The sequence below is a fragment of the Ambystoma mexicanum genome, chromosome 7q (assembly GCF_040938575.1).
Source record: "Ambystoma mexicanum isolate Mex_15411 chromosome 7q, UKY_AmexF1_1, whole genome shotgun sequence".
Lineage (NCBI taxonomy): Eukaryota > Metazoa > Chordata > Amphibia > Caudata > Ambystomatidae > Ambystoma > Ambystoma mexicanum.
This window is the reverse complement of record NC_090941.1, coordinates 941,913,814-941,937,460: the sequence shown is the minus strand read 5'-3', so window position 1 is coordinate 941,937,460 and position 23,647 is coordinate 941,913,814. Positions and strand designations below refer to the sequence as shown.

Sequence of the window (23,647 nt, the reverse complement as noted above, 5' to 3'; positions counted from 1 at the left end):
TGGTTCCAGATTCTAGGTACAAACACTTCAAAACTTCAAATCTTCTATCTCCTCAGGAGACACAGTTAGACTGTGGGACACAGATTAAAGGTTTGCCTCCAGAACAGAGCTTTCTAGTTGGGCAGTAATGCTTGATATTATCTGCAAGATAATCCGGGGCAAGCCTGTTAAGGCACTTATAGACCAAGCAAGCTATCTTAAACTTGATTCTATTCTCCACCATAAACCAGTGGAGGGATCTCTGCATTGTGGAGACATGGTCCCATTTCTTAAGATGACCAACCACTCTAACTGCAGCATTCTGCTCCTTTTGCAGTCTAGCGATCTGTTTGGCTGGGATACCTGCAAGGAGGCTATTGCCTTATCTTGCATTGGAGTACTGAATATCATATTATATAGAGAAATGGTACATTGGATATGGTAACCTTCTGTTTAGGAACGATTTCAATTGGATGGTACATTACAGGTATGAAAACCAATGCACAATACAAGTTAGTAATTGTTAAAGTACAGGGTTCGATAACTGGCACAATTAAATACAGTTTTAATAATTTTGGTGCAACAGGGCTGTGCAGAATAAACGGCTCAGACTCCAACATGTGCCAACCTGTAACTGTGGGAGGTTTTTACATCATAGAAATGAACAAGCCAAACACCTTGTGTTTAGTTCAGCAGACTGGGTTAATTTGTATTTAATACATCACAAGACCATGCCACAGATGTGGCAATGTGTTAGAGTGGGTGTCTAGAAACTACACATTCCACGAACCTACATATGTTTAGTGCCAATTTATGAAGAGCTGGAGAACCTGAAGTAGCTGTACTGGTTACCCCTTCGAGCATGCATCATGTTCACTGGTGCCTGCATCACCTACAAAGCAATCACAACCACAATACCACTCTACATGGCAGAGAAGCTCACCATCTCTGGGGGCCACCACACCGCCAGAATCCGTAACATCGCCAGAATGGAAACAAAGAACTGCAAGAGGGAAACAACTAGGAAAAATACTTTTCCCATTACACACCCTATCTCTGTAACAAGTTACTAGCACAGAGATGCCTGTCCCCCTCCATCATACACTTCATGAAGGACCTACACTGATAGCTCGATTTAAAGTCAAATCCACTTGTCACCCATGACCCCCCCTTCCGTTTCTCCTCCTACCCAATCCAGCTTACTCTGCTAAGCCTGCACCCTACCTGCCCTAGTGCACGCCCCCTATGTAGAGCGCTTCCATTGCCTACCAGCTAAGTCTGAGCTTTACAAATCCCATAAATATATTCCCGACATGTGGCTAAGAGTATCTCAACCAGTTTTTGTGGGATTTTAGAAAATGTACACCCTGTAGTAATGTCTTTCTCTAACATATCCTATTCATGAAACTTGAAAACAGTATGACAATCATCCACTGGACAACACAAGCTTTAATACAAAGACAAAGAACGTTGAACGCCAAAGCCATGGACTCTGCTACTACTGCTACATATGAAGGGAATGTGGGACAGTACCTCCAGAGCTCTAAAATAAGTAATGAAATGGCAGGTTAGATGGATCAAGTTGCCATTCTCTGTAACCCCCTTCCCTCACATGAATACCTGAGATCAGGAATGCATCAGATTATATTGTGGTGAGGTAATTAACCAATGAATGGTCCTGTGGACAACCTCTTAAAACATGGGATTTGTTTTAAGCCCGGGTGTATTTTGCTTTGTTTTTTGTAGTTATTTATGCTTGCACTAACTGAACGCATACGAACACAGTCATCATGCAGCACAGAGGTTAACCTATGAGAGCAGGATCTAGTTAATCACAGTCATATGGCTGTCCTTTACATGGACACTGCCAACTGCTTCTGTCTTCAAATCCTTGGCCCAAAATTAACATGGATTTCTGACAAGGAAAAAAACAATATGGCAATATTCTGTACACAAAGCCTGAAAGGAGCACAGGTGTTCTATTGTCCCTGGCGTCACTGCTCTTGACCATTCCTTTGCTTTCTCAAGTGTTCGTGTAGAACCAGAAATTAATGTGTGTCTGTTCTAGAACGCTGATGCTGGGAAGACTTTGAGGGGAGCGCGAGATAAACCTCTCAATCAATTAGGCATGCTGCCAGCAGAGGCAGGGGATCAGCAAAGCACACATTTTGCTTGTTTACTTACAGTATGTTGAGGGCCATCTTCATTGTCTCGCATGTAGAAGGGCTTGAGATCAAAAGGGTAGTTGACAACAAAGACGGGAACGCCACCGCAGTGCTTCACCAGGTGCCTCTCATGCTCTGTCTGGAGGTCGCAGCCCCACTGTAAGAAAGATTAACCGCATTAGCAGAGTATGCGTCACAGACACAGCCACTAGTTTGATGTGGTGCACGTGTTTCTTTATCACTGATGCCTGTCAACATCATGAAGGGTGTCTAGGAAATCTGCGCTAAAGCACATACAATTGCATTATCATAATACCAGTGCAACACGTGCTGCTACAGTCAAAACGCCCAGGTCCAGCCCCTTTCTGGCCATAATGCTTAACGTTTTTAAACCGAGCATTAAACTAAGAACTTGCAGCACCGTCATTACTAAAGAAAGTCGCAACACCAACTGTACATAAGAAACCATAATCTGAAGTCATTCCCCAAATAATACAATTATCAGTAGAACAGTGAACATGTTATTCATTTCAATGCCACACACCATCCTTGGACAACTGCAAGAGAGGTCTTCAAACCTTATAGTCTATGGATTGAGCCTTACAAGTAGGGCTTGTCAAAATTTCTGCCCGTGAAATGAAAAGTGCAAAATTTGCACTGGATCAGCTTCTGCCCTTTCTGCGAAATCAGCATTATGGTTACGCCTCCACTGAAATTTCGACACCAATTGCGCTGTTTTACCAAACAGGTGATGTTTCGTTCCCATGTTGGTTTCATGTAGTGAGACGAGAAACCTTGTGCAGTTCTTTTTCCGAAACGTGGTTATTTCACACAGTGACATGAGAAACTTAGTGTGGTTCTTCCCGAATCATGTTATTTTAGCACAGTGCCACATAAAACTTTGCACATTTTTATGAGATTGGTGCTAGTTTTGTGTAGCGACACGAGAAACATTGTGTGGGTCTTTTTTCTATCCATGCTAGTGTCATGCAGCGACATGAGAAACTTTGTGTGGGTCTTTTTTTTCGATCCATACTAGTTTCGCGCAGTGAAACAAGAAACTTTGTGCAGGTGTTTTTTTGACCCATGATAGTTACAAGACACTTTGCTGTTTTTTTTCATCCCGATACATGTTTGTCTCGCACAGGGACACAATAAACTTCATGCAGTTATTTCCGAGCCATGTTAGCTCTGTGCAGCGACATGAGGAACTTCACACGTTTTTTTTCAATCCGTGTTAGTTTCGGGCAGCGACACAGGACACTTTGTGCGGGTTGTTTTTCGATCTGTGCTAGGTTTACGCAGTGACACAAGAAACTTTGAGCAGGTCTTTATTCTATCTGTGTTAGTTCCGCGCAGCGACAAGAGAAACTTTGCACATTCTTTTCCCTGGCTCGTGCTAGTTTAGCACAGCGACACAAGAAACTGTGTTCGGTTCTTTCTGAGCCATTTTAGCTTCGCGCAGCGACACAAGAAACTTCACAGGTTCTTTCCAATCCGTGCTAGTTTCACGCAAGGCACAAGAAACTTCACACAGGTGTTTTGATTCGTTCTTGGTTTACACAGTGCCACGAGTAAATGGTATGTCTTGTTTCGATACACGGGCACGGCGTAACGAGGAGCAGATAGATTTTGTTGCTGAATTTCGCCAACTCCACTTATACGCTAATCGACGAAGTGAGCGAATTCAGCGGGAGATGAACAACTTGGCCGTCAGCTCATGATAATATGTGTAGAGCAAATGATCATTATGGACTGCCTTAGCCAATGTGTAGTCTACCATTTTTTTTCTTTTGATGAATTGGAATCTGTTTTAATGATGTGTGAGAAATTGAAGTACTTCTCAATTTTAAATGGCAGATTTGGTTGTCTGAATATAAGGCAGGAGGTGGTATGGCGTCCAAGGTTTATAAAAATCTGGTCCAACGTTGTAACCGGCTGACTGATTGTTATCTAGGTGGTCGGAGATACTTGGCTCGGATATGTCTGAGAACAGCTGGAGATATATTTGTAAAAATGTGACCCTGACTTCCATTAATCTAGGAGAGCAAAGCCGACAAGTCAAAATTCTTAATATGGTGTTTTGAACTCCCCAAAGACTTTATGCGAGAGGAATGATTGATACGGAGGCTTGTTGGAGGTGTAAACATGCAATTGGCTCTTTTGAGCATATGATCTGGGATTGTTATGAATTGAGGACATTTTGGAGAGAAGTTGTTAAGAAGATTAATGAGGTTCTATTATTGCAAGAAGATTTTGACTACAATACTATCATCTTGGGTGAGGATGATAAGGTGGAAGAACTCACTTACCCGATGAAATGCTGGTTTTTCAGGGCTGCAAATTCGTCGAAGCAAATTATTTTGAGGAAATGGAAATGTGATGAGAGACCAACCTTTTCAGAGTGAGTGGAGGACTTGAGGCAGGTTTCCAGAATTGAGAGGATTGTTCTTCGCAGAAACAAAAAAATTAAATTGTTTGATCAAATGTGGGGAAGATTTTTAAATGAATAGTGACGATGGTTCGGATTGTTATTATTACATTATGTTGAGATTGGGGGTGGTAGTATTGGTGGGGAATGTTTATGATGAACTCTATAGTTATGATATTAGTAAACTTGATGTTCAGTTTGGTTTTAGGTAAACTTTAATAAACTTAATAATATATGTTAAATGTTAAAGGTATTTGTACCGCGCACCGTCACCAACGGAATTGGTCCCCAGGCGCTCTGGCGGATCTGTAATAGATAAGGTGGGATGGGTAAGTAAGGTGAAGAGGGAGTAGGATAGTGAGAGGAGTGGTGTTCTGTTGGCAGCTTCAGCTCGGTATACACCAGATACTGAACTTTGGTGCAGGTATTGGATCGGTGTCAGTCCGTGTGTGCAGTTGCTCCGGCTTATGTGTTGTTGCAGTGTTGTGAACTGCGTGCGGCTTGTGGTGCGAGAGATGGTTGTGTGAGTTTTTGAGTGAGATAAGTATGCAGAGTTTGAGGTTATATTGGTTAGTGGTTTACGGTTACCTGACCTTTAGCATGCTAACAACAGCTTTCTCCAAGTGTGGCACTTGTTGGCCTTCACAGTCTTATCTAGAAGCGGCACAGGCCAATGTTCAGGGATCTATCTACGTGTGGGCATGCTAACATTCACAATCTTATCTAGGAGCGGCGCAGGCTGGTTTTCACAATTCTATCTAGGTGTGGACATGCTAATATTTACAATTCTATCTAGGTGTGGACATGCTAATATTTACCAATCTGTCAAAGTGTGGACATGCTAATATTTACAATTCTATCTAAGTGTGGACATGCTAATATTTACCAATCTGTCTAAGTGTGGACATGCTAGTATTTACCAATCTGTCTAGATGCGACTCAGGCTAATGTTCACAATCTTATCTAGGAACGGCGCAGGCTGGTGTTCACAATTCTATCTAGGTGTGGAAATGCTAATATTTACAATTCCATCTAGATGCGACTCAGGCCAATGTTCACAATTCTAGCTAGGTGTGGACATGCTAATATTTACAATTCTATCTAGGTGCGACGCAGGCTAATGTTCACAATGCTATCCAAGTGCGGGCATGCTAATAAGGGAGGTAAGATAGAGTGGCAGGGGTTTTCTGGAGTAGAGTGATTGCTCTACTCCCCACCCATGCCACACTCACAGTTTTTGTTGGTGTCTGTTAGCTGCTGGCATCCTTGGCGTTCCCTGCGGACACCGGCAGACACATCTTGGAGCCGCCTTTGTAGGAGCCGCCCTTTGCCTTCGGGTCCTTAGCCGAAGGGCTGCACGGGCACAAATGTGCCCTGGGAGGAGCAGTGATGAGGACCGAGAGGACCAATGGGAGCAGGGGGCCAGGAATAAAGGAGAATCAGGGGGAGGGCGCGGGTCGGTAACCAATCATGGACGGTGGGAGGCGGGCAGAGGAAGAAGTTGGGAAGCGAGGGAGGGCTGGGGGACGAGGAGGGGCACCAAAGGGAATGGGGCGCACACAAATGCTGTTTCTCTGGTGCAGCAGAGGCCCAGAGGGGCTTAAAGCATAATGCTACTCACCACGGCAGCAGGCTTCGAAATGGAAGGGGCGCGAGCAGCGTGGGTCGGTAGGCCCGGCTGACTCCATCCAGGCGCCAATCAGGGCCGGTGTTGTGGGCCAAGATGGCCACACGGACGGTGGGAGGCGGGCAGAGGAAGAAGTTGGGAAGCGAGGGAGGGCTGGGGGACGGGGGCCGAGGAGGGGCATCAATGGGAATGGGGCGCACACAAATGCTGTTTCTCTGGTGCAGCAGAGGCCCAGAGGGACTTAAAGCATAATTCTACTCACCACGGCAGCAGGCTTCGGAATGGAAGGGGGGCGAGCAGCGTGGGTCGGTAGGCCCAGCTGACTCCATCCAGGTGCCAATCAGGGCCGGTGTTGTGGGCCAAGATGGCCAATCACGGACGGTGGGAGGCGGGCAGAGGAAGAAGTTGGGAAGCGAGGGAGGGCTGGGGAATGGGGGGCCGAGGAGGGGCACCAAGGGGAATGAGGCACACACAAATGCTGTTTCTCTGGTGCAGCAGAGGCCCTGAGGGGCTTAAAGCATAATGCTACTCACCACGGCATCAGGCTTCGAAATGGAAGGGGCGCGAGCAGCGTGGTTCGGTAGGCCCAGCTGACTCCATCCAGGCGCCAATCAGGGCTGGTGTTGTGGGCCAAGATGGCCAATCACGGACGGTGGGAGGCGGGCAGAGGAAGAAGTTGGGAAGCGAGGGAGGGCTGGGGAACGGGGGCCGAGGAGGGGCACCAAGGGGAATGAGGCACACACAAATGCTGTTTCTCTGGTGCAGCAGAGGCCCAGAGGGGCTTAAAGCATAATGCTACCCACCAAGGCAGCAGGCTTTGAAAGAAAGAAATTAGAAAGAAAAAAAAAAAGTTCAACCAATAAACATTAAAAAAAAAGAAAAAATAAGTTTACTTTACTTCTGGAAAAAGTAGAAGCTACTAAGGTGTAGGCTCTGTCGTATCTACCTGATGACGTCCATCAGAAAAACCTTTCCACTAGTGATGACCTAGTATGGGACCCTGCACTTTCTGCTTTGCATACTCAACCAATAAGTCAAGACAGTTTGTCAAAATATTAGTTCTCAATTAAATTGATGTCTTTCATAGCACTGGTGGCACTCTCTCTACTTCCCAGCTCATATTGCCCACCTAAGCAATAACATGACTGTCAGTCTGGCAGTCTTAAAGACTTCCCCTGTATTTGCAAACAAAGTGTGAAAGACATTAACTCAGATGAAGTATTTACCCTCAAACAGGGTTTACTCAAGATGATCAAGACTTTATCTGTAAGAAGGGGCATGTTCTGCGGGACACTGAACAAGTGGATCAAGACTTTACCCGTAAGCAGGATTGCATTCAATAAGACACTGACCCAGAGGATCAAGACTTTACCTGTAAGAAGGGTTGTATTATATAAGATATTGACCAATATGATCAATACTTTACCCGTAAGCAGGGGTGTATTCTATAAGACACTGACCAAGATAACCAATCTTCAACCTCAAGCAGTGGTGTATTTAATTAGACACTGAGATGACAACGGCTTTACCCTTAAGGGGTTTAAATCAGTAAGTCAGTGACCGAGACCGAGATGATGAATTCTTTACCAATAAGCAGGGTTTTGTATTCAATAAGACACTGACCAATATTATCAAATCTCTGCCCTTAAGCAAGGATGTACTAAAAAATACACTGACCCAGATGATGAATCTTCCACTTTAAGCAGTGATGTAGTCAATTAACACACTGACCCAGATGATTACGTCTTTAACCATATGTAGGGTTAAGGAGGGGTGTATTTAGTAAGGCAGTGACCAAGATGATGATGCCTTTAAGCTCAACCAGGGATGTATTAAAAAAACACTGACCAATATGACATCCATCTCCCTTAAGCAGGTGTTTATTCAATAAGACAGTGACCAAGGTGACAAAGTTTTTACACGTAAGCAGGGGTGCACAGGGGCTGACAGGCACAGCGAGACCGAGAGGACGAGCTGCGGGAGTCAGCGGTAAGTGTCTGTGTGTGTAGTATGTGTGCGTCTGTTTGTGTGTGTGAGTGTGACAAAACATGTGTGTATGTATGCAGAGGGGCCTTAGTCGGTGGCAGGGAGCAAAGGTTTTTTTTTGAGGGGGTAAAAACCCCTGTTTTCAGAGGGCTGCACGAAATCGACTGAAGTAAATCAGTCTTTTTGATATGCAACCTTCAGAAACGGGAAAATGACATAGAACCAACCCATTCCCAACAGCATGTGCCACCTCAGAAAAGCACAGAACTCAACACAACAGAAACAAACTTCTAGGTTCACAGCATACCAGAGAAACAGCAGGTAAACCATCAAAGACTGCTAACAAACCATGATGGACAAGGGGGAGGGGCTTAGAAAGGTTTTTAAAGCTTTTCAGCAGTGTAACTTAGCCCCTGTGGAAACGATAGGTACAGTCTCGCCACTCGAGTCAGGTCAGTCCTGGAATCAATGGAGGGAGGAGGGAGGTTAGAATCAGGAGTGTCACAGAATGTAAGTTGAAAGAATGAAAAGCAGAATATAGGTTGCAGGGGTGATGTCAGGAGGTGTGGAGGTAGACTGAGGGACTGCGCGGAAGATGGAGGGAGGAGGGGAGTGCTAAGGAGTTGGTGCCGGAAATGGAGCATAGTGCAGGTGAGGCATTTGTGAGTAAGAGGGGTACCAGATTGTGAGAGTGTGTTTGTGACAGTGAGGTGTTGGGGTGGTCAGGAAAGGACCCAATGATGAAGAGGGGTTCATGTTGTATGTGCCATATTTGTGACTAGGGACGCGGTAAAGTTAGCCCAAGCTTGCAATTCTGTATATGTATTGTAAGGAAGGCATGGTATCAAACAGACAGACACAAGTCATCACATTTCAGGGGAGTTTATTGAACTTCAATGCATATGTTGAACGCCTAGCTAAGCCTAAATCCAAGGATGGGAGCAATCTTCAACCATCAAATAATAATAACCCAGTCCTAGTCGAGTCTTTGTTAAAATAAAAGGGCCTGTACAATAAACCTGCTGCCAATCCTTACTTGTAAGTACAAATGGTGCGGGACAATAGTGTATTCAAAAGAAAAGCGTTCAAGAAATAATATGTCAGGATAGTTGAGCAGTTTTCAGCATGGGGTAAGGTGGCACGTTTGAGCTTCACACACACTCTGGCTTCTCTGCCACGAGGATACAGTTCAAAGCATAGGTAACAGGGCCTTCCGCCAAAGTCTTTTCCCACAATAACAGTGTTTTACTGTAGAGGGCATATTATAACAAACAAGCGCCTAAGTTCCTTTCTTATCAGGATTTTCACATTCACAAATTCTCGCTTCCATATTTCATCAAGGGTCTCCCTCCTTTGGGTTCCGACCCCTTTTTACCACAATATTCACAATTGGTCTTCATCGATCGGGTTCGGACCATGTATTTTCACTTTCCACATTTTTTTCTTTACATAAAGAAAATTGAAGACTTTGAAATTGTGCAATGGGTTTTGCTTAAACCGTTGCAGGATCACTTGGATTCACCTTACACAAAGTTCATACAAATCTCCCCACTTTCGTTTCTGCCACTTCTTGGCTGGATACCTTACAGAGACGTTTGATTGAGCACACCCGCAGTGCCGGACCACTCTGTTACTTTATATTGCACCTTTGCGGTTTCACATTAAAGTTCAAACATCCATCAGCAATTGAGCTTTACTCGCGTCTTTTATCACAGGCATTAATTATTTGATCTTGTGTAATTCATACAATGTTGCTGCTTGCAACCTTGACTTCAACACAGACCGGTCTTGCATCGGACTCTCCCACTCACCGGCGGTGTTGATTTCTCTGGCGCTGCTTTGATCCTGGAGCCAAGGAGGGTACCACGGTGGCTGCAGCTCCTCCCTGACTCGTTCAGTCATGCAGGAGGGTCCCAGGTATCTTTGACACACAATGCAGGACTCTTTAGTCTGGTTTCCTGGCCTTTTTTCTTTCCAATCTGAAGGTTTCTAGAAAGTAATGGTTTCTCAGTGGAAAGGTCAAGGGTATCTCCCTCCTTGCTGTCCCGTCTCGGTTTACCGCCTTTCGCCCCTCGTTCAGCTGCTGTCTGAAAATGCTATTCCTTCGTGTGCTTTACCTCACTCAGAGTGCACTCTCGTACTCCGCCTTTTATACGTGTGGGGAAGCTTAATGGGAGTCAGGTGTGAGTCATTAACCACAATTGCCTGACTCTGCCTGACCAGAGTATTGGGACATGTCCGTTATAATGCTCGGGTGTGAGTCTGTTTTCTCCCAGAGCGGGCTGTCCATGAGAATGTTATCGTGTAGGGAAAGGTCGGGGGGGGGGGGGGGTTAAAGTCCCTACGTATGTTACAGGGGGAGGGATACCGCGTGTCACCATCCGGTGTCCCACTCCCAACTTCCCAAAGACCCCTCACCCAAGTGATACTCCCGCACTGGTCGATCCCCATGAACTGTATCCAAAAGCGATGGCCATGTCCTGTCCACCTGGAAGAAAGATCCTCTGGGACTAATCCGTAAGACACCTTCTGGATTCTCACATTATCCAGTATAGTTAAGTGTGAATGAGATATGTTACCTTTTAGTGTTACTTTTTATTTAAGTGAATACATATCAGATTGTCACGCACATAGAAAGAAAAATGCCAAAACCACCAAATTAAATATAAAACTTGATCCAGACAGGGTCGGACTGGGGCATACAATTGTCTCTGGAACCAGTGAAAAAAGTGGACCACAGTTGCAAATGGCAATTCATTCCCTTTGTGCCAGACAGTTTGAATAGTACCCAAGGTATTTGTTTTGATACAATGTGACGAAAATTGTGCAATTTATATAATATGTATTCAGCAACAATGGTGAAAACTACTAGCCACATAGTGAAGAAACGCATCAAACTAGCCCACATTGGCCAAAGAACAGAGGCACTTTGACCAACAAAAACTGGCCCACACAAGCATTTTGGGTTTTTGGTTCGGCACTGCCCTATGGCCCTATAGGCCAGTCTGAGCCTAGATCCAGACATGGTGTGCTATGAAGTGCCTAGAAACTGGCCGACAAGGAGTTTCTATAATGCACATGCAAGGAAGGGGACTGGTTATAGAGAACCCACTGTGAAGACAATATGACAGTTGTTAAACATGCATGCTAACTGATATACATAGACAGGGCATTTATAAATCTACATGTAGTGGGCTTTTTTAATAAATATATTAAAACACAGCAGTCAGGGTTTGACTTTCAGAAACTGGTTTTGCAGAGTTTCAGAGGCCAGAGGAAGGGTCAATTATTAACTCCGACCTTCGCAGATGGTCAGCTCAGCTAACAAACTAGCCAGATGGCCTGGTAGTACTGTGAAAGCAGATTTTATGTCTTAAGTTCATGAGAGCTTGACAGAGGATTTCGGCTATTTGTTTTGACCAGCAATAAACAAGGGGTGAAGCACCGCTCGAGTTAGAGTGACCGACACCCAGGGGTTACGGTTGTAATCTCAGGATGTGCCGTGCGTGCTGATAATTTAAATTATGTCAAAACTGAATCTTGCGTAGACTACGTATACCTCCATGCCCAAGCACCAGTCAGGGAGATTAATAAAACTAACTGACCAGTTATTTGTATTTATTGTTTTATATAGCGCCCCTTAATCCAAGGCGCTTTACAGTTAACAACAAGAACACATTAAACATGGAACAGTAGAAGCAATAACAGTAACCATGAATCAAACCAGAAAATTGGCATGTAGAACAATTTACATAAGAAAAGGGGAATGGAGGGGGAGGGTGTGGAGAGGGGGGGGCCAGAGGGAGAGAAAGTAGCGAATAAAGTGAAGAGTAGGAGAATTTAGAAGAGAAGGGAAAAGATGAAGAGAACAAAAGGAAGGGTACTAGAGGGAGGGTGAGAGGGGGAAGGAAGTCAGGGAGGGGAATGAAGAAGGAGAGATTTCAATGAGGAGCAGAAGGAGGAATAGGTAAGGGAGGAGCAGATAGAAAAAGGTAGGGAGTTCCAATGTAAGGGGGCAAGGAGCTGAAAAGAGCGTAAACGAGAGGGGGTACAAAGGGGTGGGGGGACCAAGAGTAAGAAGAGATCAGCGGAACGAAGAGAGCGAGAGGGGGTGTAGAAGGAGAGATGAGAGGAGAGGTAAGGAGGAGCAAAGTCGTGAAGTGATCTAAAGACAAGACAAAGGAAGTGGAATTTAAGTTGGGAGAGGAAAGGAAGCCAACCTAAGTGAGAAAGGGAGTTGGAAATGGAGTCATGAGGGGAGAGAAGAAAGAGGGTGCGGATGGCGGAGTGGTAAAGGGATTTGAGGGGGGGGCGAGATGGGAAGCGGGGAGACCCAAGAAGAGAGAAGAACAATAGAAAAGGCGAGAAAAAATGAGGGAGGAAATTAAGAGTTTAGTAGCATGAAAGGTGAGAGGGGGATGGATTTTACGCATGTTAAAGAGATGTTAGCGACATGCCCGAGAGGTGAGGGAGATATGATGAGTAAAGGAGAGGGAAGATTCAAAGTAAATGCCAAGATAGCGAGCATGGTTAGAAATAGGAAGATTAGAAGGGGGAAATTGAATAGAAGGAGGGAGAGCGGGAAGAGGAAGTGTGTTAGAAGGAAAGAACAGATGTCCAAATAAGAGAAAGAGTGGGCACTACTTATTAATTGATAAGGTAGTCTGTACTTGGTAAGATATTTAGTCCTGTCGCCAGATTCCTCCCCGTTGCTTAGGGAGGTGGAAAATACTAATGTAATGTTGACTGGTTAATTATCACCAGTCTGCTGGAAGGACTCGTGTGGGTATCCCACTAAATTTCTTTTTAAAGAGTATTTAATTTCTTCAATAATTCTTGAGAAAGTATTGATAATTCCGATGTACAATAGATCCTAATACAAGAATCAAAACACTGGAAGGCCTTATACGTAAAGAAATAAATAGGAAATTACATGCGGTCACACTTACCAAGTACTACAGAGCACAAAGAATCCCGAGAGGCTTGAGGATTCCTCTGAGACCTACCCTATGTAAGGAGAGTCGTGAATTCGTAAATAAATGGGAACAAATTTTGAACAGATGCTCTTTAGATCTAATATTATTAACAGTGCAGGAGCTTTCTAAGGAACTTGACAAACTGGCATCAGAAATTCAAGAAATACAAACAGAATTGATTGAAGCATTAAGTGCTACAGATCTAGACAAGATTTTAGAAGATATTAACAACAATCTTGCTGAATATCGAACGGAACTAGAAACTAAGAAATTGCAAAAATATCATAGAGATACGTACGATTATTTGAATGATGAGGTTTATACTTGGATGAATACATTTAATCAGATATCAACTCCAAGTAATTCCACAAGTTCATCAGATCCAGACATAAGTGGACCAGAGTTGTCGAGCGCTGAGCGACAAGACGCAGGTGAAGGTACAAGTACGGGCGATAAACGCCCAACAGGAAGAGGCATTAACTCTAGAGGTACTTTTTTAGACAGAGGCCAAAGCGCAAGAGGACAAGGAGGGGACGCAGACAGAAATCAACAGCGCCCACATACACGATTGAACCCCAAGAAAACCTAGTAGTTAATCTGTCTAAATATCATTTGTCTAAAGAAGAAAACGCTCTACTACAGAAAGGACTTAATTTTGTCCCAATTTACCATTCTACTCTTTTTGAAAATAAAGTAGAACTCTTTAAATTTTCAAGAAAGCTTAAATTAAAAGCATTTTTGCAACAATCGAAGAAGACAATACAGAGCAGACAATACCAGAAATTGAGTACAAAGAGTTTAAACCTAAGAGTACTTTCATACCCCTATTAATTATCCCATAATCGATCTGTTCCAAAGAATGGTTACCACTGATTTGAAGAAGCTTCCATATAAACCACCACGACATGGTAACTTCAGCAAACAAGATCTGAGTACTATTCGCAGATTATTCTCAAACAAAAACATAACATTTAAACCTGCTGATAAAGGGGGAGCGATGGTAATCCAAGATACGGAAGATTATCATCAAGAATGCATGCAACAACTTATGGATAGGTCAGAATATCAACCTATAGATAAAGATCCCATTGATGAGATTCAACAGAATTTGGAATACATATTAGATCTAGCGGAGAGTAACAAATGGATTACAGAAAAGACTACACGTTTCTTAACCATTACGAGTCCAAGAACACCAGTGTTTTACACTATTCCGAAGATTCATAAAACATTGACAAAACCACCAGGTAGACCCATCGTATCAGCTACCAACAGTATTTTACAACCTCTAGGAACATACTTGGATTATTTTTTGCAACCAATAATACAAAATACCAATACTTACATCAAGAACACCACTTATTGTTTGAATATTCTTACCAACATATTCACGAACGATAATATCATCCTATTTACTGCAGATGTACGCAGTTTATATACCTCAATTCCACATAACCAAGGACAGGAAGGAGTGGAATGGCTCTTATTAAACACCAGAGGGGTAGAAGCACCAAAAGAATTTTTAATGATTCTTCTGGATTTCTTCTCACTAAATTCATACTTCAGATACCGTGATCAATATTATCTGCAGACAAGTGGCACCTCCATGGGAGCCACAATGGCGCCAAGTTATGCTAACAGCTTCATGTATAAATTCGAAACAGAACATATATTAAATCATGATACCTGGAAACAACATCTTCAATACTGGGGAAGATACATTGACGATGTATTCGGAATTTGGCAGGGAAGTGAAGAACAGTTCATACAATTTACAGGATTTCTTAACACCATTGACACACATATACAATTTACGACAACTCATAGTACAAAGGAAGTGAGTTTTTTGGACGTTACTGTGTCAAATCAAGATTCTAAGCTTGTCACCACTTTGTATCGTAAATCCAGCGATCGCAACAACTTACTACATCGTTTAAGTTTTCACCCTCAGAACACTCTTACCAGTCTCCCTTACAGTCAAATGTTAAGGGTTAAGAAGATAGTGCAATATGAAGTGGAATGTGGAAAACAAATTAAAGAGATGGCAATGAGATTCTCACAAAGAGGGTATTCAACACAAGAGATCAACAAATCCATTTCTAAAGTGGCCACAATGAACAGACAAGAGATCCTTGCAAAAACACCAGTAACTAAAGAAACTCCGCTTATCTATGTTACTAAATACTCTTTAGAAAGTAACAAAGTCAAGAAAATTGTTTTGAAACATTGGCATTTCTTATCAGAAAACAGGACATTGGGATATCTTTATACTACTCCACCAATGTTTGCTTATACCAGAAGTAAGAACATTAAGGATATGCTTATACATAGTGACGCACAAAGACAAAGAACAAAAAAGAAGGGAACTTATCCATGTTTAAGCTGTTCAAATTGCAACATGGTTCAGAAGGGGGATGTTGTGTTTCATCCAAAAACAGGTCGCAAAATCTACTTAAAAAAATGTGCAACATATGATACTATGAACGTCATATACAGCATTAAGTGCCCATGCGGCACATTTTACGTGGGACAGACTGCTCGCAAAGCGAAAATCAGATGGAATGAATATCGTTCAAACATTCGCACAGGCAACATTAAATCTCCAGTAGCGAGACATTTCAAAGAAGCCCAGCACCAGATAGTGCAATTGAAATTCCAAATTTTGGATGTGCTTGAAGTTTCCCAAGGACAGAGAGTGGACATTAACAGACTTTTAAACCAGAAAGAAACCTTCTGGATTGAAAAACTTAACTCCATGCAGCCGGATGGTCTCAATGAGGAATGTAATTTTGCATGTTTTCTCTAAAGTAAATTTAAAATTATTAAGTTGAAATTATACTTTGCATTCTAGAACGTACGTATGCTGTTAACTATTAAATATCCAACAATATGTGTAGAAGGCTGAATCATATGGCAATAGAGTTTGAATAAGTAAGCAATTCATTTGTATTACTAGCAGTTTATATTGAAGAACACTAAATGTACATTGTTGTGCTTTAATGACTTAGAAAATACATGTATCACTTTAAGTGGAGTAACAATAGTCTACACAATCACTAGACCATATCTTTAATTTGCGTTTATTTTCATATTGATCTGTCAAACATGTTAATTTTTAGGTGGTTTCCTTGGAGTTTAGCAATGAGAAGTTTTTATTTGAGGAGTTTAACACATGTGTAGACAATACATGAGCATAAGTACTTACAATGATCCAACAACGATTTTTGACCAATCCAAAATGGCCGCCGGCGCGCGATGACGGCGCCATTTTTTCAATATAAAAGCAAGCGGGACAACCAGCAACTCGTTTTCACGCGAGCAAGGTGCCCGGATGCCACTACTTTGGCTTACACAACAGGTAAGACTCCCCCTGTGGGGAGGTTGAACTCTAGCCGATAGAACAATTTGCACATAATATTTGTTAGAATTTGAACATACATTGGTTATTGTTTATATCACCAGGAAGTTAAAGAAGTGATATTAAGGACATGCAACAGCTAACACAAACAAGCATGCTTGAGTGAAGAGAAATTGGATAAATTACCAATAAGGAAGCACAGTAAATCAGGACAAAGATTTAAAGCAACGTTTTACACAGGTACCCTTTTTGTAATATGTATAGTAGAGCTGACTTTAAGCATAATTCAAAATATATGATTATTTCTTTTGTTAGTGTAAAGTTACACAAATACCTTAGTTAATTTTTATTTTTTATTTTTTTCTTTATTATTAACAGTTCCTGATGAAGGTCTATCATTGACCGAAATGCATTGAACAGTATAATGTTTGCCAAAGGCCTCAGAAAAATGTAAATGGTTGAATAAAAATATTTTTACCATAAATTCATCGGAATTATCAACACTTTCTCAAGAATTATTGAAGAAATTAAATACTCTTTAAAAAGAAATTTAGTGGGATACCCACACGAGTCCTTCCAGCAGACTGGTGATAATTAACCAGTCAACATTACATTAGAAGGAAAGAACAGAAAATCAGTCTTATCAGTGTTAAGAGAGAGATAGTGGGATGACATCCAGTTTTTAATGGCAGTAAGAGAGGAAGAGAGATTGAGATGTAGATCAGAGGTGAAGGAAGAAAAGGAGAGGAACAGCTGGGTGTCATCAGCATAGAAATGGTGGGAAATTCCGAATCAGGAGATCATAAGGGCAAGGAGTGAAGTGTAAAGAGAGGGAATAAAAAGGGTGCAAGAACAGAGTCTTGGGGAACACCGTAATCAAGAGGGAAGGTAGTAGAGGTTCTTCCGCACCAAGAAACGGCCACAGGCCACAGGTGGCTGGAACAAGACACTGGGTCCCCAGGAGCTGCAATGGAAGCAGGGAGTTAGTACAACACAACAATCGTTTATAGGCAGTACATCCAATTCTATAGAAAACCAGGGAAATACACCTACTAGGTGGTATGCTGGGGAAGTTGTGTAGTGGAGAATGGTAATGAGGATAGATGGCTAATTCCCCACTAGGGCGGTGTAAGGTGACCAGCAATGAAGGTCCAGCACTAGGAACACCTGGTAGTTGCTTTACGTGGAAACAGATAGCAGGTCAGATAACACTCTGAGTGGGAGTTTGCATGGAACAGAAGATGGAGGTTCCAAGGACAGTCTGGTAGAACAAACCGAGGTCAGTAACGTGCGAATCAAGGGCACCAAAACAAACGTTAATGCAGAAGTAGTCCGTATAGCCACGCCAAGGTCATAACAGTTGGAGATTTCTTGAGCAGAGACGAAACGTCGTAGCTGTGGAGAAACAAAGAGAGAGTCTGTGGAGTCAAGCCTTGGTCAAAATCCAGATTCGCTGAAGGAACAAAACAATCAGATAAAACGTTGTGAGCTTGGTACGAAATGCAGCTTAGAAGCACTGGCGTATGTTTCCGGCATTCTTTTATGGTGTTGCAGTGGCAACGCGATCACGTGACCTAGTCCTCCCCACATGACCGCGTAGCTGCGTCATACAAACCTCACACAGTCTCCAGGGTAACTGCCAGCCATGACGCGGCTGAAGCCGCCTTGTACACTGTGGTCGTAGCGCGGTGAGAGCCCCAGGTGGATTGCGAGGGGGGCATCGTGCAACTGGGAACCTATATTGCTGCCTGGAGGAACCGCCATGAGGAACACGAGTAAGTCGTGTAATAGTAGTATTATGATGTGTACGGGAGGGAACCTGACGTTTGGGATGCATGGAATGCGTGACAGATTAGAATGTTCCAATGTTGCCACTAAAGCCGGGGTGAATGAGATAGCTGTTGACAGTTCAAAGGGAACTTGTTTATTATGCTCTCTCTCATGTCGTTTGAAGTACTTGTGCCAACCATGTGCAATTATGTTTAAGGTTAAGAGATTTCAGGCCAGTTATGACGCGTAATGAATTATGTTTGTATATGAATGTGTAACCATGTGCTTATGTCATGACCTATCACGGACGAATCCCGAAGAGGGATGTGCTAAAAATACGATTTGAAGATGGTAGTTAAAATGGAAGAACTGGAGAAAGATGGGATTTCTTTGTATAGGTTTTTCCATTCACATGTGGGGGGGGGGTGGAAAGTAATAAAACATAGGAGACTATTTTAACTGTTGCAAAAATGTGTATAATGTGTCAATTCGTGTGTTTCAGTGAGACTTGGGTTAGTTTGACTCAAAAGGGTCATCTAGCTCCTCCACGGACGATTGAACAATAAACTTGCTTTACATACAAACGTGCACTTGCTTCTTAAGTGGTGGACCTGCTTGGTTATGGTGATTAGGTGCCCATCCATACATTTGGTGACTACAAAGGGACCCCAGGCTTTCAAAGACGTTGGGAGTCTCCTGTCCACACAACTCAGCTGCGGCACCTCACTGCGGGGACCAGTCTTCCGTGCATGGTGAAAAAGAGAGGTCTGTGTTCACCGGAGTGTCTGGCTGGTCCAGATCGGCTGGAGGAGTGCTGGGCTGTGGTGTGGAGACCGGAGCCGCAGGATGCTGCAGAGGCTGGTGTGGAACCCCCTGTACTGTGGGAGGCAGGGGAGTTGGAATCGAAGGAGCAGGCAGGGGCAGCAGGGGCATGTGGCGCCAGAGCCATGGGAGGAATGACTATGGGCACCGGTGGAGTGACCGGAGGGAGCAAGTCCCTGACTGCATCTCGCAGGATGGCCTCCTTCTAGGGGGTTTGCTTCAGCGCCAGGAACTTTCAAAGAACCTGTCTTCGGAAACTGAAGACGTTGCAGGAGATATTGACGGCGTGGCTGGGGGCTGCTGGAGCCAGAGCGCACTCTGCCTGGGTTGCAGGGGGAACTTGCCCTGCGCTGCTGATGGATAAACTGTAGGCCACGTACCTGGTTAACACCAGTCCCACCTTGAAACTCGTTCACCCGCCTGCTCTGTTCCTAGGAGTGGCATCGGACGAGCGGCCATTTTGTCGAGCTGCGTGCCGCGTGCCAAATTCGTGGTGCCTGGCTCCCTGGGCCCAGCCTCCTCCAAGACTCTTGATGGTGGAGCGAGAGGCCTACCCTGCACCTTAGGCATAGGCCTGGAAGGCGTATTGCCCTCAGCGGTGTCACCGGCGAATGCTGCGTGCAGGCACCCCCTCAGACATTGAGCCGGTACTAGGGCATAGCCCCTCGGGTGTACACCCGGTAAAACAACCTTGTGGTCCTTCAGCATGTGTCTGGAAAGATTTGAAGACCACTCGGCCGTGAGGTCAGTAGCTGGACTAGCCTCGGTGTGTGTGCTGGTGCCAGAACCCGAGAAGTTCCTCCCGCTCGGGCATTTCCTTGGGATGGAAATTAACGGCCCTCCTTTGGGACTCGATCTCTGTCTGACGAAGTTCTTCAAGTCCTCTGGAGGCGACCTTTCGAAGAGCTCCCTCATTGTGTGTGGCGTCAGTGCGTTGTGCGAGGTACAACCTTCCCAGTCGTGGTGGGGGCCAAGGCAGCGGAGACAAAGATTGTGGGGGTCGGATGTAGGAAAGAGCCCCTCGCAGACTGGACGCCTGCTGAAGCACGCTGAAGTCGACATGCGCCGAGGAGGAGCGTGAAGCCGGAGGACCAAGTACATGAATGACAAATAAAAGACAAAAAGATAGAAGAAGGGGAAGAGCGCATGGTATTACATGGCAGGGCCATACCCAGGAGCGCTGGTGAAAACAGCCCATTCCCGTCAACGTGGAAAAGGGGACTGGGGTGTGGAGCCAGTGGGCGGAGTCAGGGTAGCACATGCTCCAAGGGCCGCACCCCCACAAGCCTCTAAATGTAAAGGGGATGAAGTTTTTCCTGGTGAAAAAGGATCTGTCTCCCATCCCTAGGAAGGGACGCCCCATGCAGTATGGAGGAAAGGGGCCGGGACGTAAGAGTAAGGATAAATTAAGAAAAGTCTACTCACTAGCTTAAACATTCTCTCTATTGAATCAGTTACATTTACAACACTGAGGCCTTAGAGAAGTAATCTGAGCAGCCTATAGCTGAATGCTGAATTGGTAAATCAATCAGTGAAACACAAATAAAAAAATAAAGACGTAATAAAATCATCTACTTAAGACAGACAACTGAAGCATTATAAAATCTGTGACATCCAAATTTAAAAAAAATTCAAAAGACAGAAAAATATTGCAACGCCAGATAGTCCAAAATATCCATGTAGCACGAAAAGACCCAGTGTAAGTTTATGGGCCATTCCTATGGAAACAAAATATAGTAAAGTCCCACCGTTCAAAACTGTTACTGGATAGCAAGCAATCTGAGGAGGCGATTGCCTGGCCTTTGAAGGGTGACTTTTGCAGTGTTTTCAGGGTCTTCCATTCAAACTTATAGAATCTAATTCCTTTTCAACAGAATCTTTTTTCAAGTGATAGTGTTGGTCCTGGTCTGTGGTGGCGGTCCCAGCAAGGGTTCATATAAGGTATGTGTATGGCATTTGTCATCTCTGGGTGTTAGGATGATAGAAAATCTTGTCAGACGAGATGATGCAAAGATGATTGTATCGCGCCCAACTTTGGCCAGCTAGAGTTGGCTGCATGCTCATCCCCTGAGGGAAATAAAGACACAGACACCAGGGTGTAGATACAAATATTTTATTTATGCATATTTATATAGTGTTAAGTGTGGTTATTTACTGTGATGAATCTCAGGATGTCGTCACTATTTCCCTAGGGGAATCCCTTTCTCATGTGGCCAGGGTGGTGCAGCCACAGTCCAGAAGACCCGTTAGGGGTGGCAATATGAGGGAGGATCATATGGGAGAGAGTTCCTCTGTGGCCTGGGGGACAATATTCCAGAGAACATGGTATTCTCCTTACTCATCCGAGGTTCATACCCAGGGCCCAACTCCCCAATTGTTGGTATGATGAAAAGGACCACACTTGGATGACCAATAGGGAAGTTCCTAAGTACCCCTCTTTGACTCTGACTCAAAGTACTTGGACGAGGAAGAGCGTCAAAGCGATGAAGAATACGTGGAGGAACCAAGCTACGCGCTCTAGTTGTTGGACTAATCCTATTGGTGGCAGGACATACAAAACTACTGAGCATAGGAAATCAGAGTCTTCTTCCTCTCAACGCGGATCAAGGGACTAGGGAGCTGGCGAAAGGCTCTGTGAGACAGCGCCGCGTCGAGAACCACTTCGTAGAGGGTTCCACTGTGAGATGTGCAGGGGAGGCATGGTATCTCAAGTATGACACTGACACAATAGGTGCAATTTGCAAAACCTTTAATTAAGTTTCTGGGGTTGGAAAAACTCCTACTTTGCCCTATAACTGGGATGGTAGTAGTCTCAACAATCAAACGAAAAACTAAAACAGCCCTAGTAGAGTCTGTCAAATCGAAATGGCCTACACTAACAAAACCTAATCCCTGCCCTATCTATTGTACAAAAGGTGTATAAAGGAGAAATGTATGTATAGGAAAAAAATCAGTGTTCAAAAGAATAATGTCGCTGAACCAGCTCTCCTCCCCTTGTTAGACCACACAGAGTAAGGCGGTCCGTGCAGGGAGGACGACACACTCTGGCTCGGGTTTCCAACACAATAAACAGTTCCAAAACGTTGATGGAGGCCGCCTGGCCTTCCACGTTAAAGTCTCTCTCTTCAAAACTCCAAATAATATTTCAACAAAAAGTTCACATAAGCCCCCCTCTGTTGGGCTCAGACGTCTTCAAAACACAGTTCACGTGGGTCACTCCTCTGTCAAGCTCAGACCTCTTCAAAACAACGTTCAACAAAATTTGCATGGGGGCTCACTTCCCCAAGCTTATTATACTTCGGGTCTCCCTCAGCCGGGCTCAGACAGCTTTCGGATGTCGAAGACTTTTTGAATGTGCGTGGCTTTCTTTGCAGGCTTCCGCAGGACCACTTCGACTAAAAGTTCAAGGTTCAACTTTCACTCTCCCCTTCTCTAATTTTGCTTACTTACCTTTTGCGGTTCATTCGCTTTATCATTACAAACAATGCACCTTTTACAAAGATTTTCAAGTGGGCTACTTCCATCCGCTGGACCACTCCATTACTCAGCATCGCTGATTTCGCAGCTGTCCTTACTTCAAAGTTAATTCACAGGTCTGCCTTTCTTCACGTCTCATCCACACGCGTGCAGCCTTCCCTTGCGAAATAATGTTGCCACTTCAAACTTTCTTTAACACACACCGGTCGCTCAGGTCGCATGCCAACTCACCAGCAGTGAGCGTTTCTTTCTTAGTTTTCCAATTTCCGATTCACAAGTCAAAGTTAGTACCACAGGCTTGGCCTCGCCTCCCCAACTCTGCTGTTCACCTGGGATGGCCTCTGGTGTCCTTGAAACACAATGCAGCCTTCACTTGTGGAACCCTTGATATTTGCATTTGGTTGATCCCTGTTGGTAGCATTTATAGAACTTGGAAGATATTTAGTAAGACTATAAAGGTAATGTTTCTATTGCGTTTAGAGAATCCTTTTATCCTAGATCCCATGGTAGCTGGATTTTCTAGGACATTTAGTAGACTTGAGGGTAGCTTGTCCATATTGTCTGGAAGAGTCTACGAGGGTAGCTGGTTTTCTTCCCCACAGATGATCAGATGACACAGAGACATGAGCTTAAGGTATGGCACAGATATCCATCCACACACTTTAGAATGCAGCTACAAGCGAAGACAATTTTCGGTCACGTCTCCTGCACTAGCGCTCTGTCATGACCTCCTTCAGCACATGTCCACATGCCTGACTGCTTGGGTGGTTGTTTTTTTTTCTTCTTTTTTTTCTCTCTCTCTCTCTCTCTCTCTCTCCCACCCTCTCTCTCTAGGTAAAGACTAAAGTCTCAGGGCACAGTCCATCTACTTTCCTGACATCTCTTAAACTGCAGGTGGTGCAGCGCCCTTCCCAAGCCAACTGTTCTAGGAAATGGGTGTGTGTGTGCTGGGCGGCTCATCTCTGGCCTAGGGTAGGGATGGCGCACTTCCTTGCGTCGTACCAGGACTTGGGCTATGTGATGTTGCTAGAGTTCCTGCAGAACCCTGCAGTGGCA

The 23,647-nt window shown here is 44.1% G+C and overlaps 1 protein-coding gene across 3 annotated transcripts in view; it reads right to left on the bottom strand.

The window, feature by feature from the left end:
- NARS2 (asparaginyl-tRNA synthetase 2, mitochondrial) overlaps positions 1-23,647 on the bottom strand; it is an 803,364-nt gene that overhangs the window by 209,750 nt on the left and 569,967 nt on the right. For all 3 annotated transcript variants that reach the window (XM_069639926.1, XM_069639928.1, XM_069639927.1), the window contains exon 11: positions 2,164-2,301. In XM_069639926.1, the coding sequence (XP_069496027.1) occupies positions 2,164-2,301 (138 nt within the window). The remainder of the gene's footprint in view (positions 1-2,163; positions 2,302-23,647) is intronic.